Source organism: Columba livia, chromosome 5 (genome assembly GCF_036013475.1).
Source record: "Columba livia isolate bColLiv1 breed racing homer chromosome 5, bColLiv1.pat.W.v2, whole genome shotgun sequence".
NCBI lineage: Eukaryota > Metazoa > Chordata > Aves > Columbiformes > Columbidae > Columba > Columba livia.
Window position 1 is genome coordinate 37,979,351 of NC_088606.1, and position 17,000 is coordinate 37,996,350.

At 43.9% G+C, this 17,000-nt stretch overlaps 1 protein-coding gene across 1 annotated transcript in view; it reads right to left on the reverse strand.

The window, feature by feature from the left end:
- Nucleotides 1-16,795, reverse strand: part of LOC102084836 (deubiquitinase DESI2) — a 60,344-nt gene extending 43,549 nt beyond the window's left edge. Inside the window, exon 1 of the mRNA XM_005502247.4 lies at nt 16,160-16,795. Coding sequence (XP_005502304.1) covers nt 16,160-16,198 — 39 coding nt within the window. The 5' untranslated portion in view covers nt 16,199-16,795. The remainder of the gene's footprint in view (nt 1-16,159) is intronic.
- Between the last annotated feature and the right edge of the window lie 205 nt (nt 16,796-17,000).

Here is a 17,000-nt window from a genome sequence, read left to right on the forward strand (position 1 = left end):
CTATTTATTGACAGATGCTTTTTCTCCCCTCCTTTGCTAGACTAGTTCTTTCCAAAAGCCCGTAGTCTGTCAAGCTGTCCCCAGTACACATATGTGCATGCAGTGTTTAACCACATCACCTCCTGTAACCCTAGTGTGTAATGTAACTGTGTTCCTAACCCCTCAAAGTCCTAGGTAGCATTTTATTTTGACACGTCCCAAGTAAAACACAAGGAGATTTTCAAATCCACTGGCCATCAAATTACATTGTATCCTGTGTAAACTGGCCAGCACAAAGAATTCAGGCTGGCCCAGAGTAACCATTTTTATTTTTAAAGCAGAGGATAAATTTTAGTAGATTAACATTCATACAATCCTGTTGTTGAGTCATTGGGCCGAACTAGGACTGACTGTTTCTTCTTAGCTCTTCCTATCTCAGTCCAAGGCTTGTACAGAGTCATGGGAAACAAGGGGGGGCATTAATCCTTCATGTTCTGGCTCATCTAGCCTTGTAGATATCTTTTCAGAAAGCCTCTTGAATTATATTACCAGAGCTGCTCTGTAAATTAATTGGTTTGGGAACAGCTATCTTTGATCCTGTCGGTGTCACAGTATGACATGAAATTCTAGGAGTTTTCTTTCAAATTGGAAATCATGATAGCAACAGAAAGCCTGCAATTTAATTTCAAGAAGTCCGAGGCTGGGAGAGTGCTTAGACCTACAGTTCCTCCAGCACTGGAAGCTATCTGAACTCCACCAAAGGGGAGCACAGGTAAAAATGCTCTGCTTTGAAACATCTATCACGGTCCTTAAAAAGAAATCAGAGAATTTTCAGCAGCCACAGCTGAAGAAGAGGAACATAACTCAACATAAAAACCCAAGAGATGACACAACAACAAGGCACCTAATCATAGAATATGTCAAGTTGGAAGGAACACACACGCATCATTGAGCCCAACTCCCTGCTCCTCACAGGACTATCTAAAACTAAACCATAGGACTAAGAGCATCGTCCAGATACTCCTTGAACTCTGACAGGCTTGGTGCCATAACCACTTCCCTGGGGAGCCTGTTCCAGTGACCGACTACTCTCTCAGTTAAGAGCTTTTTCCTAATGTCCAATCTGAACTTCCCCTGACGCAGCTTCATTCTATTTTCTCATGTCCCAGAATCAGACGAGTCAGCCTCTCCGCGTGCCAGTGCCTCAGCTGCAGAGTGGGAATAACAGCCTTTTCCTTATCCAGAGACATACTAGGAAGTACACTGGAGAAGACTGAGAAAGGATCATGCACTGGGGCAGAGGAGGCTAAATAGATCTCTTGGGTGCCTTCCTGTTACAGTGCCTGCAAGAGCAGCACAACACAGAGATACTCAAATTTGCTTTAAACTGGCAAATATCATCAGCAGGCTCCAGAGCCCAGAACTGCTCAGCAGGAACTTATGTGCCCTGGTAGAAGCAACACAGCACAAGGGGGCTGCATGCCGTGTTTTCTTATCCACTGCTTCTGCATCCGCAACCCCTTGAACAATATCCACTGTGCTGCAGCATGCGTGTCTGCAATTTGCACGCCATCATCTCGAGTTACTTGGGCTTTCCTGACAGGATTAAATGAATAACAAATTGAGTGCTGTCTTTCCCTCCCCCTTACTTCACCCTCCCCTTGCTTTGGTACATACTGAAGTAAAAAGCTTCCTCTGAATCAGATTTCAGCTGTCACAAAGCCAGCAGTTTTCTCCTAGGAAGTCTGTGTGCTAATGACAGAAATAGCAGCTGCCTCTAAATACTTCATCTGCCATATGCGGTCAAAGGGCAGTAAAAGCCAAGGCCAGGGGCAGGTGTGGGGACTTGCAGAGCCTCCCCACCCTCCCCAGGCAGGCTCTGGTGGGAAAGGGAGGGAGACCACCACCTCTTGATTGGCAGGAGGGCCAGGGAGAGCTGCCGAGGCAGCAGGCGTGAGGCTGCAACAGGGCAAGTGCTCACCTGGGCTCAGGCCAGGCAGGTACTGTACCAAGATGTGGCTGCTGCCACCCAGCCCACCACCCAGAAACCTTGCTGCTGCCTCCTGGTCCTCTGGAAGTCACAGCAACCCAGGCAGTTACACCTCAGCTGCCAGAAAGCAGTTAGGGTTTTAACCTCCCAAGCATCTCCTCCTACCCCAACGGGAGCACTCTTTCCCTTCCTACAGGTGAGACAACCCAAGGCAAAGAGGCTGAAGTGACTTGCTCTTATAGAAGGACGACTGAGGTGGAATCTAGGACTAAAGTTTTGGTATTTTTTTTTCTAAAAATCCAGTGCTTTACTCAAAATGAAGGCTTGGTTGTTCTCGGCTAGGGTCCAAGGACATACTTTGTTGGCAGCATTACATAATCTATTTAGAGCTTTTTGATTCCCACATGTTCAAAGCACTTGTACTTTTCACAAAACATTGTGGTGTCATTGAACACAATGTTATGTTTGAACTGAAATGAGGGGAAAAAAAAAAGTAAAACCAAACACAAAAAGCCCTATCTCCATCTATTATTACACTTAAATAAGAGTTGGTCTCTCACAATCATGCTATCTTAGTAGAGAATGAAATAAGACTGAGCCTGACCCTAGCCATACTCATTAGTGATGATCTATTATCTAATATCATCAATTTACTGAGACAAAAAAGCATCCTGTCAAATCCACCATCATTTCTTTCACTCTGCATGAAGACACCCTGGGATAGAAGGAAGGGTGGAGGAGAACACAGAAGTACCTCAGTACCTAATCATGTCATAGGGACATTAAAGACCACAGGTTGTCATGTGTATGATCCTGTTTTAATGGATTCACTTACCTGCATCACCCAAGGCTTCCCACAGTAGGATTTTCAATGGTGGCAGAAAAGTGTAATATTGCCTCCAGTTGTAAGCCTCAGAAACTTTAATTAGAGATATGCTCTTGCTAGACAGATCCTTTGGAGTACCCTAGAAAACTTCTGCAAAGGGCACAGAGGCTGGCAGTGCTTAGTGAGAGCTACCACTGTGACAAGTGCCAACTGCAGGCTTCACAACATAGTATAGTGAAGGTATCTTGTGCCATGTTGGTAAGAGAGGCTTCAGGACCTATATTTTTATTTAGGTGATCCTAAGAGTATGACACTATTTAAAATGCTGCTTCTGCAGACAGGCAGAAGGAAACATTTATTCCTTGTAAAAACTGCTCTACAGATGTGTGGAAAATGGCCAGGATTTTAGTTTGTTTTCAGATCTGCTTCAATTTATGTTATCAAAACTACACCAGAACTGAAGTGCCAGTACTGTCCATTGTCACTAAAATAGTCCCAGCTAGAAGGAGCTGGGGGTCAGGTTCTCACGTCTGAATACTCCCAAAAGTAAGAAGTGCCTTGATACAAGCTGAGTGATTTTCTTCTTCTTTCTTGCCTACGCTCTGGTCTGTCTCTGCTCAATCTCACTCTTTTAGACTAGCCTACAACCTGCATACAGAGAGCAGGCAAGACCTAGAGCCCCACACAAGCTCATGCATCTCCTTGTTTCTCGAGCAATGGTAAGCAGGAGCATCCCAAAAGGAGGTAAAACAGCCAGCTGAGTCACAGGAAATTAGTTGTGCCCCCCAGAATTTAAGAGCCCTCCTGGTATCTTTCAGGGGAGCTAAATACTTAGGTGTTTTTCCTAGTAAATGCTCATAATGGGCAATATACCTACACTGCAGTAGCATTGCCATTCTGAACATACCCAATGGTGCAGCACCAGTACTGTCGCAGGATCCATGATGCAAGCTTAACTTTCTCTTTTGGTTTCCCAGTTCACGCCTTCATTGCCCCTGCTAGCAGCAGGTCATCTGGTGTAGGGGTTAAAATGAGATAATTATCACTTCTGAATGCTTAAGTTCTTTTACAGAACAACAACTTCACAAATAATGAGTGGCAGGGAACTAAAACCTGTATGACTCAACTGACAAAACAGTTCTCCATGCTTCATGGGTAGTACAGATGCTTGATGTAAGGGATATTGTGATGATTAATAATTAAATGGCTGGAGACACCAAATGCCCAAGGACAGATGCCTCCCCTCTGCAAGCTCTGGGAGCTGAGGCTGCACTTTGCAGGAGGGAGGGATGGAAGGTGGTAGGGCGAGAAGGTGACAAGGTTTGTGTGTCCCTGGAAGTCAGCAGCCTTTTTGAGGTACTTTGCCTTTTGTCTCCCAATACAGAAGAAGGTATTATCCTGCACTTCTCCAGGTGGCTTTTACTGCCTTAGTCACTTGGGGACCAGAGCAGCAATGATCCTTGCCAGTTCCTGATGACAGCTCACCTAAATGAGATGCATCATTAGAAGCTGCATTCGTGTATTTAATAGACTTAATATCAGCTTAAATGAGGCACCTCTGAAACCTCATGAGAGGTAACAGACAGCTGGCTGGAAACATGCTTCGAAGTCCTGTGGGTATGAGAAGTAGAATTCGAGTTCAGAGGTTCCAAGTACAGGATTGTTAAGCACCTGACATGTTAGAAACTATAAAATGTTTTTTTACGACGACTTTAAAATCTCCATCTGCATAAATTTGTTTGATCCAGCAGCAGCTTTAACTATATCAGGATTATCTAAAACAGCAGCTGCAATAGGCACCGAACTGCATGTCTCAAAGTAATTACACATGACAAAGGGAATCCTTGAAGCATTTCAATACCATTTACAAACAGCACTTAAAAAGCCACAGCCTACTAGCAAAACTTTACTGCAGGGATGAAAGAGGAAGATAGAATGTCACTTTTACTCCAACTTGCTTCCTGCTTCCTTGCCTTTCTCTCAGAAGTAGAGGATGTTTTAAAGACTGTTGAAAAAGTTCAAGTTCTATTTGGTTCTGTGGAGTTGAGGATTGTGAAAGAGAGAAGGAGTCTCACCCTCCCCATACACCTTTTCTCTTGACTCTCAGTAGAAGTGTTCCCTCCCATTAGCTCTGCCTGAATTTACAGGACAGGAGAGTATGCTCAGCAGCCAGGGGGACATGTGACCAATCCAATTAACAGGGTGCTGAGACCATCTCCTTTCTGTCCTCCCTTGCCCCACATGGGGTGTCCCGCCTGCTTGACTGGCTTTGCCAAGGCCTCTGGCTACCAAGATGCAGAGCATCTCCTGCCAGCAGCACTCTGTCCAAGGAAGGAGACAGAATTTAGCCCAGACAATAAAACCCAGCAAAATTTGCATGGATCCACATGGTTTACATTTGTTTATCCTTCCAGAGGCTTTTGCTTAGCAGAAGTCACAGCTCTCTTTTGCTTATGAGATACACAGGGGAAGACAGGATTTGTAGCACTTCCTTTCTTCTCTTCCCAAAAACACCTGAGCTTGAAATGGACCCGTTGAGTTTGCCCCTTTCTCTCTGATCTGTTTCTTCTTGGCTTACACTGGCATGAATCTGTTCTGTTTCAGTTCAGTACAACCTGTTCCTCAATGCATTGGCCCCCAATATTCTTGCAGTAGCAAGCACAAGAGGCACAGTACTCCAGCAGCAGAAAACAGAAGAGGTCTATTCCACATCCCAAACAACTGCCAAAGAGAAGACAGGCAGCTGCCTTGGATAACAAGCATCCATAAAAATTAGCATGAACAAGGGCACAGCAAATGGCACTGCAATCAAGAACAATGAATGTCAGAACTGGAGACAGATGGTGGGTGGATTTCAGCTCAGGACATGCATTTTTAGCTCTGGTCTGCGCAGATTTGGAAACCTCTAGTACTGCCTTTCCACAATGCCTCCAACATAGGCATACTCTAAAGATGCACTAACCTATGTATTCTTAGTGCTGGGACAGACTCAGAAAAACAGCTGCCCAAAGAATTGACTCTCCAGGTTAGTTAGCCAGCTAAGGAGGAGAAGGCAGAAGAGATCTTCTCAGGGCAACAAAAGCCTGACATCTGTCTAAAAATGCCCTGAATAGAAACAAATCAATAGGAGGAGGGAAGAGCTACACTGGCCTCTGCTTACCAGGAAGAGCAAGTTCTTTCTGCTTGTACTTGATAACCAGGAGTCCAGATGCTTCTCCAGGACAGCACAGGCCAACTTTCTAACCACCTCAGCCTGCCAGAGGGGATTTGGCTTTCCACCTGCCTCAGAGGGAAGCAGCCTGGTCACCCTTTCATAGTCTACCTGGAATGAGGCCTTCTCAGTCCTCTGTGGTGAAGCAGTTTTCTTTCATATAAAGTAAGGAAAAGATTCCTTTCATGCAAAATACACTTTCAGTGGGCCAGAGAACAAGTGTGAATATATAGCCTGGCTCTAGCCTGGACAGCTTGCTGGAACAGCTAGGATCCACTGGGAACATCTACTCTTCTGATACGTATTTTAAACACAAACTAAATGCTTTGACACAAGAGGCCCAGAACAACCAACTCCAGAGTTTCTCGCTGTCTGCTTCTTTGGCAGACTTGCATGATGGGGCAGTTGTGTTCGAGTCCCTCAGGGATTTTAACCAGGTCTCTGTCACTCCAAATGCATCAGCACACTAGATGGTAGAAGTCAAACGCAGAACTACTACTGATCCTCCCCTAGCACATAAGTACCACTCATGTCATAACCTCTGGGCATGTCATGCCATCTCAAATGCCCTAAAATATTCAAGACATCTCCACAAAGTTGATAGCTATGAAACAGGATCTATGAGGGAAGAGACCTGGACCTTCCCTGAGAGGAAGCCAGAGGTCAGATGGATATCCTAAAACTGCCCTTGGTGTCTGTTCTTCAGCAGCTGAATGAAGCTTTTCATTTTCTAGATAAGCAATGTGCTAAGAAAGCACCTCAGACCTGCCTGGAAATACGTACAGCCTAGGCCTCTTCTTAAGCAACTGGAAGAAACCTGCTGAGTCTCTTCCCCAAGTGCTGCCTAAAAGTGCGGGTTAATGACAGAGGTAATGACTTATCAGATTTGTCACATGCTAAACCTCTTGGTCCTCTCTTTCTGTCACTTCTCACACTCACCAGGCTAACCCAGAGCAGGGGAAAATTACAAATACAGAGCAATTACAAAATCATCTGCTCCAAGTAATCCCAAACTGAGTAACATACACAGATGAGCCGAGAACTTATGTCTAGAAGTACACCATGTACCTAGGGAAAGCTAACCTATGGCAAAGCCTATAATTCACTCTAAAAAGCAACACTGGGCTCCTCATGCACTCTAAATCACGAGGCAGCAATCAGCATCTAGGAAGCTTTTTTCCTTCTATCAGTATTCAGTACAAATTAATCACTAGCAGAAGATATTGAAGAGAACAGCAAAGAGGTTGACAGTTCCTTGTGGGTTGAAGTAAGACTGCATGGAAAGCACAGTAATAGGTCCATGGTTGAAGGTTTGGCAAACTGTGTTATTGACAGAGCTCACACTGCACCATGTCCTCCATGTCTCAGAGATGTGGATCTATCGATAGTCACATGGCATTCGACTCGTGTTGACCCATATGATGGAAGCACTTACTAAACAGGCTGAAATGCTTTCAGCATTTCTAGCATCTTACACTTGCTTCTGCAGATAAGCATTTGTATCTATCACAGATAATTTGTAAGCCAAAGTATTTCTTCTTATCATTGCTTTTCCAGACACCTTAAGATTAATTGCTGAAAAACTAAGTTACCAATTAAAACAATTTTCCACTCTCAGGACATAGCCCCATATTTTGCTCTGAGAGGAAAAGTCTCACAGACTCACATGCTGATTAGATAAAGCTCTGAAGTAAGGAGATATCTGCTTTAACTCCTCTTGATCTTTCATACTCAAGAACATCCAGTGTTTATCTAGAATGGTATCAAAAATTTTTTTCTTTCCTAACAGTTTGAGTCAATTTGCTAAAGAAAGAATCATCAGACTTGTGAATTTTGCTTCTTCTCTTCCCCAGTAGAAATATAGATTTTATGTATTGATTGTTCTCTGCCTCCCTCCCCAGCTTCAGCTACGTCATCTTGGCATAATGACAGGAACAAAAAAGACTGAAACAAACAGAGAATTAGAACAAGGGCAACCCAGGTCACTTAACATAGCTTTTGGGCGTAGGACATACATTTAAATCCAGTCCATTGCACTAATGCACAACAACTAATGCACAACAACTATATACCTGCCCATCACAACACTTAGAAATGGATCTGACAGCTGTTCCAACTTAGCAACACCATTCCCATCACTAGTGCTCAGCTCCCTACAGCAGAAGCTCCCACCACCTGCATAACTGGTCCCTGCAGGCTGCCTCCATAGGAAGCTGGATGACCAGCTGAGCCACGACACCACAGCTGCTCAACCTATAAATCAGGAAGGAATTACAAAGGCAGAGGGATCTTGCTTTGCTACCACAGCATAAATTTATTTGGTAGGAGAGTGACAGTCTTCAGTATTGTCAACACATCATCTTCCATCAATACTAAGAGGGTTTTGTTCGGTTTTGGGTTTTGTTTGTTTGTTTTAAAGAATAGTGAAGTGACATTAGGAACTTTGACAGCCTAAAGAGCCAGAGGCTAAATCTTGCTGACAGAAGTGTCATGTTCTAAAAGGAGTCTGCCTTCTTGTTTGAGGAAACCCCAAAAGCATCAGAGAAAATTCACTGGAAAACAGCTTCCATATGGTTTCAAAAGGAAACATCATTTTTCTCAGAGCTGCTCAGAGACAGGCCAGGGGATTGTGACTTTACCTGTAGATGGGGTTCAATGACAACTTCCAGTAGCAGCAAAAGTTTTCTGTAGCTGCAGGTTAGACCTGACCTTACCTTAAGCCTCTGGGCTTACACCTGAAATCCTGCCCATAAGACTCCTGACTCTGCAGGACTTCAGGCTGCCCTGTAGAGAGTACTTTAGAGACTCTAATTAATATTGTTATCTGCAGGACCAAACCCAAGATCACTGATGTGATAACTGGGCTAGTAACAGGACCTGTGAAGCTTTGCTCCAGCAGCAGAGTTCACACATTTTTAACACTGCATTTGCTTTCCTAGGTTCTCCTCACTCATAAGGGTTTACTGTATTTGCTGGTGTAAAGCACAGCATGTTGTGGAACAGTTTTCCTAACACACGGAGGACTAGCAGAATCGAGAACTCCCACATTGCCGTGGATGGGTCAGTTCAAGTCAGTCCACTGGGCAACAGAGCACAGGTTCAATGAGCTTGCTGACGGGATGGATGCTGCAGCTGGAGACAGCAATGCCCTGTGCACAGCCGACAGCTCTGAACATCCCTCATGCATAAGCACAGGGCAGTGAGCTAAAGAACTGCAGTGCTGGAGAAGATCAGCAGTAACATGGACAGGTAGCCAGCTTGTCACCCTGACATTATCAAAACAGACTGTTCCCCTGACGGATAATACATCTCCAGGCTGTTGCTAAGACAACAAAAATCCATTTATTATGCATAAATGGGTACACTTCATAACTGGACTTATTAACCCAGGCCATGCCACTTACTCTTTAGCTTCTTCATTGGTTTAGTATCTGATGCCATGTTTGGATTCCTTCTTCTTGAAGAAATGAACTCAGCTGCAGCTCAGTGTATTAGTTCTTATATCTTTTCTTCCTCCAATTGATTTTCTCTCTCCAAAGATATGAGAGAAGTGATGTCTAGTTGCATTTCCTCATTTTGTCACAGGCCTGAACCAGGCACTAACTATGACACAGTGCTCTGCATCACCAGGCTGCTTTCCTTTTCCCTCTGCTGCCAAGTTCAAGCAGGGCAAGGCTGTGACTGACCTGCCTGAGATCAGCCTGTTGTCACTCAAATAAAACTGATGCAGACTAGGAGGAAAAGAAAAGCAGAAACAAAGCAAGTTTTCCTCTCCTGCATGCACTGCCAGGCTGCTCAGCCTGATTTATTTGAAAACTCTGATATACTGCTATCAAATATTCCATACACATTTTTAAAATGTATTATTATTGTTTCTAAGTCAAGAACATTTGCACTGGGAACTGCTGCAACCAAGAAAAGTGAAGCAGACTAGATAGCCCTCTCATCTCTTGGGCTCAGGACTCTGCTGACACACACTGAGAGCAGCCTTCTCTGCACCCTGTCTCATTCGCAGCACTGGTCTAACTGGTCTCTAACTTTGGCCTCTAACCAGGAGTCTTCCCAGAGCATTTTTGGGCCCACAATAACAAGTATCATAGTATGATACTACTGTTACAGATTTTGCAGTGGGACCATTACTTTACCTGAGTGATTATGAACCCCAGACCTATTATGCAGCATAAACATAGTTTAACAGTCTAAACTCAATCAAAAAACCAAAAACAAAACAAAACAAAAACACAAACAGAAAACACACCAAACCAAACAGCACAGAAGGCCAACTAAAAGCTCTAGGAAGGCACAGAAAACAAGCATCCAAGATCAACCTGATCCCTCACATTATTGCTTGTGATTAGCACTATGTCACTATGTTCAACTACCTTAGAAACAAAGTTTAGCACTTAGGTAGGACATGTTATCACACTGCGGGGAAACCCACTATGAGACACCAGGCACCTGCTATCTCACCACTCTGTTTTGTTACCCAGCACGCTGTACTTGTTATGGTTTGAAGACAGCAAAATGAATAAAGCTCTGGATAAACGAAGGGTCAGTGTTAAAGTAAAATTCCAAGGCCAAAATCTTCCCCCTTTCCTTCAGGAATTTAAGGATTTACTTTTGACCTTACCCCCACAACAAGCCTGTGAAGAAGATAAAACATTCCAGATCTTCCTTAGCCAGGTCTTACTCATTGAAGAGGGAATTCTTATGAGCTTTGAGAGCGACCAAAGAATAAATAAGAATATTACACACCTACGAAGCCCTTCCAAGAACACGGCAAACTTTTGAGTTAACAGTGTGTTTTGGAGAACCGAAATGATTCAGATTTGGCAAACAGTTTTGGCCAGAGAAGACTGGCAAATATTTTAAGGAAAAGCCAAAACACTTCATTTGGTATGTTTTAAAAAGTGGTGATTTTGTTTCAGAACAACTTTATATATATATATATATATATATATATATATATGACGAGTTGCCAGAATTTAATTAAAATCTCCAGAAGGCAATATTTTGCATTTTGCTCTCTGCTGAATTCATTCAGTTTGACCCAAATATGAAGAAAAAAGAAAGACGACATGCTAGTGACTATCACTTAATCTTTTAAGACCACAGGTTGCTGTATCCCTTCAGCTCATTGCAGCAAGAAACTCCACAGCTACCAACCTACTTGACAAAAAAGTTCCCTTGCTTTCCATGGTGTTTCCTGGAATACCAGGGTCAGGTGATGCTGTACTTCTCCACACACAGTAGCTCACAAATAACTAATGAGTGATGCAGAGTTGGGACCACCACCTACAATAGGATTTCTCACTCTTCTGACTAACAGAGCTGAGAGCATCTGAGACCTCTACTAACAGCAATCACAAATATGTTGACAATTTTCTAGTCAGTATTCTTTCCTCCAGAGAGACAATAAAATGTTAGATGATGTAGTCTGCTTAAAAAAAATCACAGAATAAAGTGATTGCAATCCTGTTGCTCAAAGGCTCCTTACATACTGAAGATAGAGAGAGGTACAAACTACCTCTATTCCTTCAGTCTCAATCATTTATTTATAGTGGTCAAGAGTCTCACTCTTTTTCACTTGCACAGGAAGCCAAAAATGATATTAGGATAGTAAATCTGTGCTGGTTTTCAATGGCACACACAGGTCATGCAAGCAATGGATGTTAAAGCAAAATGGTGAAAATGACAGCTGAAAAGTGCAAAAGGAAAAGTAATTTCCACCTCCATAATACTATTTTTTATCAGAGAAGTTGACTTAAAGTACTAATGTTTTATGCATTTATTCTGTGGCCATAAAGACCCTCTAGCTTTATTCCTTACCTCACAGATACCTGTTGTGTCCTCTTCACACACAGACTCTCTCACAATCCTTTTCTCAGAGCACATAAACAAAACTCAACTTTCACCCTATCCCAGGGTCTGCTGCAGAGTCCCACATATAGGTTCCCGCATCACAACTGCTTGTCCAAAAATCTGACTTACCTCCCTTCTGGGACTGACAGAATAGCCAAAATGCTTCTTGCAATTTCTCCCTCTTGAACCAGCACCCTCCTACCAGCCCTCAGTCCCCAAGCCTGGCTCTACATAGAAGCAACTGTAAGATGACAGACACTTATAGAGCCAGATGGAAAGAACCTCATCAGAGCTCTTCTCCCTACCTGGCTACTCACAGGCTACAATCATCTTCTGATCAGCCTTTGCTGGGAGACCACAAGCTGATTTGAGACACAGAGCATGGTCAGTGTTTCTTGGTGGTATGACTGAAACTATTTATCCTCTCTCATGAAGGAATATAAACTCATTACAAACCTTTATGGTTTGTAACACCACCTTCCTCCTTCTCTCCCTCCCCAGAAATGCTGCCCTGTGTGCAGATGCAGCCTGCCAGGATGCTCTGATCCACTGCACCAATAAAAATCAGGAGTGAGATTCATGTTTCTAGAACTTCGAGAAACAGCACACACGACTATAAGCTTTTACATCCTCAGACCAAAACCCCACCCCTAATTCAACATGGGCTTCTCCTTGTAATATCACAAACACAAAACAGAGGCCTTTATCACTGCTGTGGAGACAAGAATGCTACTGTGTTTGTTTTCCTGTCAGGGCAACTCAGTGGTGTGATGGAGAAATCAAGTCAATGACACCATCACCCACTGATCAGAGAAGCAAGAGAGACACCAACCACTTACGTGCAGGGCCACTCTTTGCCATGAGCCATTGGCCTTCAGCCATTTAGCTGGCAAATTATTTAAATTATATAAAAAACTGAAAGAATATGGGAGAATAATTTAAAATAATTACATTCTGGCTACTTCTCTGAAGCCGGAAGTCACAGTGGAAAATCTCAGAGCTAGTGCCTCTACAGTGCCTTGAATCTTATTTCCCCCTCATTCAGTCTAGTGAGGATGACAGGTAATGTCAGTGGAATCAATGAAATAACAGTGGGACAAAGCTGAGAAAGAGTCACCCCTCCCATCCAAGCAGACCCTACATCATTGCTCCCTGCTGACCAGGGCTCTCATTCTCCTCTGCAGCACATCCCAGGGGCTCAATTTCCCTGGCATAAATAGTAAGCAAAAATACCAGTAGATCAAAATGTCAGTTTTGTATGTTATCAGCTGCAAAGACAGTGGAAATTCAGGACAATCATATTTGTAATAAAAGAGAGACAGCAGTGATATCAATATTTTTGCTTTTAAGTTAATAGCATGAATGTGATATGTAATAAGCTTGAAAATATTATGAGAGCCCCCAACTTGAACCCCTGCCAAGCAAATTGTTTTTAGTGGAATGTGTTTAGCTTGCTTGCTAAAGATTTAAACCTAGGCAATAATTGCAGTTACTTTTCTGTTTGATTTAAGTGGGCAACACTTATTAATGTACAGTGATAAAGTCAACTATTCTAAAGTAAGCCACAAAGACTTAAAGCAATAAGGAAACAGGATGATATCTTGGCTGAAGAAAGCAACCCTGTGATCTAAGTAAGAACTGATGCACAATAAACAGCTTATGAAGGTGGAGTGGAGGGAAGACAGCTGCAAGCTATGAAGGGGAATTTGATTTATCCCTCTGAAAGCAAAGTGATAACTGACTGATCAGAGCAAACTCTGTCATAAATTTTATAGACCCAGTTATTTCATGCAGGTCTCCAAACAGCTGTTGGCTTAGAGTAAGTCCACGTGAGAGACAGGTTCAGATCGCGAAAGAGATTCATCCATGATCAACGCCCTGTCTCTGTTGCTATTCTGTGTTTACACTTACACCTTAAATCAGAGTTCAGTATCCTGCATATTCACTCTTTAAAATGTCCTCATTGATCAGCAAAGTTCTCCTGCCTTGTCTGTTTTGCAAGTGCACAAGTTTCTACAAACTCTTTAACAACAGATTTTAAAAGGACATAATCACCCTGCATGGTAGGGGTGAAGGAACTTGCTTTTGATGACAGTATTCTGAACACCTGGAATACTCAGTGATTTTTGCTGAATTCCTTTATGTCGAATAAAATAAATCTACAAATAGATCTACCTGCTTCCTCTATTTGTGCAAAACACCTCATCAAATAGAAGCACTTTTTTCCTAAAGAAGCATGGTATATATCCAATGGGTAAAAGGATAAATGGCTATAATCCTTGAATACACAAGACTACACAGAGTGGGTATTTCATAGCTGCACAAAGCTCATAATTGAACTTCTGCCCTAGGGGTAAGTTTTCCTGCAGTGTAAGTGCTTCCAGATGCCATACAGGGGTCATGTTCCTTTTGAAGAAAGAAGAGCTTTACATACAGTTAACTGTTATACCCAGCTGTCTTTTTTTTTTTCTTTTTTTTCATTGAGGCTAGTTTTCCAACAGTCATTCAAGCAAATGTGCTCATTTCCCAGTTCCCCCGCAATTCCCCACCATAGTGTAACCAAGTGCAGATTTTGCATGGCTACATTCCAAACTCCATGGTGTTAAAATCACAGCAGCAATGGAAAAGCATGTAGCCTTGCTAATCATAATGTAGGACTTCAACTAGAGGTGACTCAGTGGTAGTCAAACAGATGCTATATGAAAATAGAATGGTTCCTGTGTACAGAGTAGTTAACCCATGGAGTTAGTACTCACACATTAAGGTTTTAACGGCTTGCTGAGCAGCAAAAATTACTCAGTCTGAATTAAATTGATGACCTCAATTCAGTTCACTGTGTCTGGGTGTCCATCTCAGAACACAGTGATCGTGAAAAACAAGTCCCTTCTCCTATAATTCCTTTGGGATTCATCTTTGGTGTCAATCACACACACAAAAAAGGCAAAGACCATGTCCATCCAGTATCCAGATCTCTTCAGCTCAATAGCAAAATATTCGCTGATTTGGGACAGCTCAACGGTGGCTGAGAGAGCAAAGTTCAGACCACAACTTGCTGCAGAACAAACTAAAAAAATTGCAAGGAAGACAGTGGCTCTAATAAACACAACCCCTTTATCTTTCTCAAAGTATTAATGAGAAACTCTTGTGTGTTTGACATTTACAGCAACCCACTACTAATCTCTTTGGTGTCTATTCTCTGGATTCCCCCAACAGGGAAACCCACACTATTCTGTGGGCTTTCTGTTGAAATTTGTCACTGCCTGATGACAAAAAACAAATGTGTGCCATAATCTTAAAGGTTTGAGCTACATGTTTAGAGCTCAGCCAGCACCTGGGCCCCATACGTTTATATTTTTCCCAGCAAAGTTCACTAAATTTTTGGAAGACCTGAAAACCTTTTTTTTTTTTTTTTAATAATGACTTTATAAACAAAAAATGGAAGGAAAGTACATCATCATCAAAATGTCACTTGTCTGAACCTAAACTCCTAAACTTCTTTTGGACCAGAAAGCAAACAAGTTTTGCCAAGCCATCTTCTCTCTGGGGGCTCGTGCCAAGGCTAGGATTTGCATCTTCTGATTTTCTAGCACAGATAATTCCCATTCACATTCCCCCTTGCAAGAAGAGGGCAAGGAAAGCTACTTGCTACACCATTAACTTTCAGGAAACATTGCCAAGGAGCATGTCCCTGCACTCCTCCCTCTGCTGAAACTTCACCAGTTCAGACAATTTCTTACTCCTGTCATTGCAATTAACCTTCAGAGAAAATAATTAACTACAATCTTATTCATAAGAGGAACTGATCCAGATTACTGACCTAGAAACTATGTGCTTACTGCAATTCTACAGTTGCTTCTCCTCCATGGATGAAATCCTGACCCCTTCCCCACAGCCTGGCAGTGCTTACTCACACAAAATTAAAGGACAATTAGCTCCAACAAAGAGAGGGGTGATCACATCTCCTTCCTTAACTGGGACATTGGAAATTAAAAAGTCCTCTCCTCACCCAGTCCTGCTCCTGAAACATCCTGCAGAAAATCGGGCACAGCTCTACCTGTAATCCAGCTCAATATGCTAAACGTTTCAAAGGCCAGGGTCAGCATAATCTCTGACAGCCAGAACATGACATGCTTGGATGAAGAGTTTGGGAGGGGGTGGGGATCAGCCTCTCTGGGGATCAGTGCCTGGCTCCTCTTCGTGCAATGCCTGCCTCAAAGCACCAACTCCCACCTGGTCCCACTCCCCTTCCTCCCCCTCCACCCCCCCCGCATCAGTACTGTTTCATACTCACCATGTCATAAACATTCAAAATCACTGGTTCATTTGCCATTGTTGATTGCAGTAGAGGCTGGATTAAAACGCTTCAGTCCCTGCCAGATGTGTGTTGCTGCCCCCAGGGTATGCTTTTACCCTGAGCCAGATAGAAGGAAATGCCTCATCCTACAGTCTCCGGAGGAAGAAGTGTGGAGGGAGGAGGAGAGGAGGGAATTCTCGCGGTTGGGGGGAGTAAAGTTGGTTGCAGGGAGGCAGGAAGGCTTGGGCTGGGTTTGCTGGTTGTACAGGATTTATTTTACCCCTCCACTGCGTGATAGATCCAACGTTTCTTTCTAACTCTGTAGTGCACCTCGGGGTCTGTAGACACACACCACTGTAACCAGGCACCGTCCAGTCTTGTAAATCCCGATCCACAGAAGACAGACTCCAAGCCCAGAGATAAGCACTCTTCTGGCTCCGTGAGAGAGGCGGGTGGTCGTGGTGGGGGGGGTGTTCTCTCAGCGTCCTCCTCGGCAGAGCGGCGTGCTGCTACAGCAGAGGGCTGCCCGCAACACGCAATAAACCGGGACACCAAGGAACGAAGCAGGTCTGGAACGGGGCGCCGGTGTCCCTTCCGCGGGTAGAGCCCGGCGGCACCCGGCACCCCGCGCCCGGCCCGGGCCCGCCGGCAGCCGGGAGCCGTCCCCGGGGCTCGCACGGCCGGCAGCCGGGAGCTGTCCGCGGTTCTGCTTCTCGAACCACCGGCACCTGGGGCTCGCACAGCCGGCAGCCGGGAGCTGTCCGCGGTTCTGCGGCTCGGCTCGCCTGGAGCCGTCCACGGGGCTGGGGCTCGGCCGCCGGGAGCCGCCGCGGTGCTC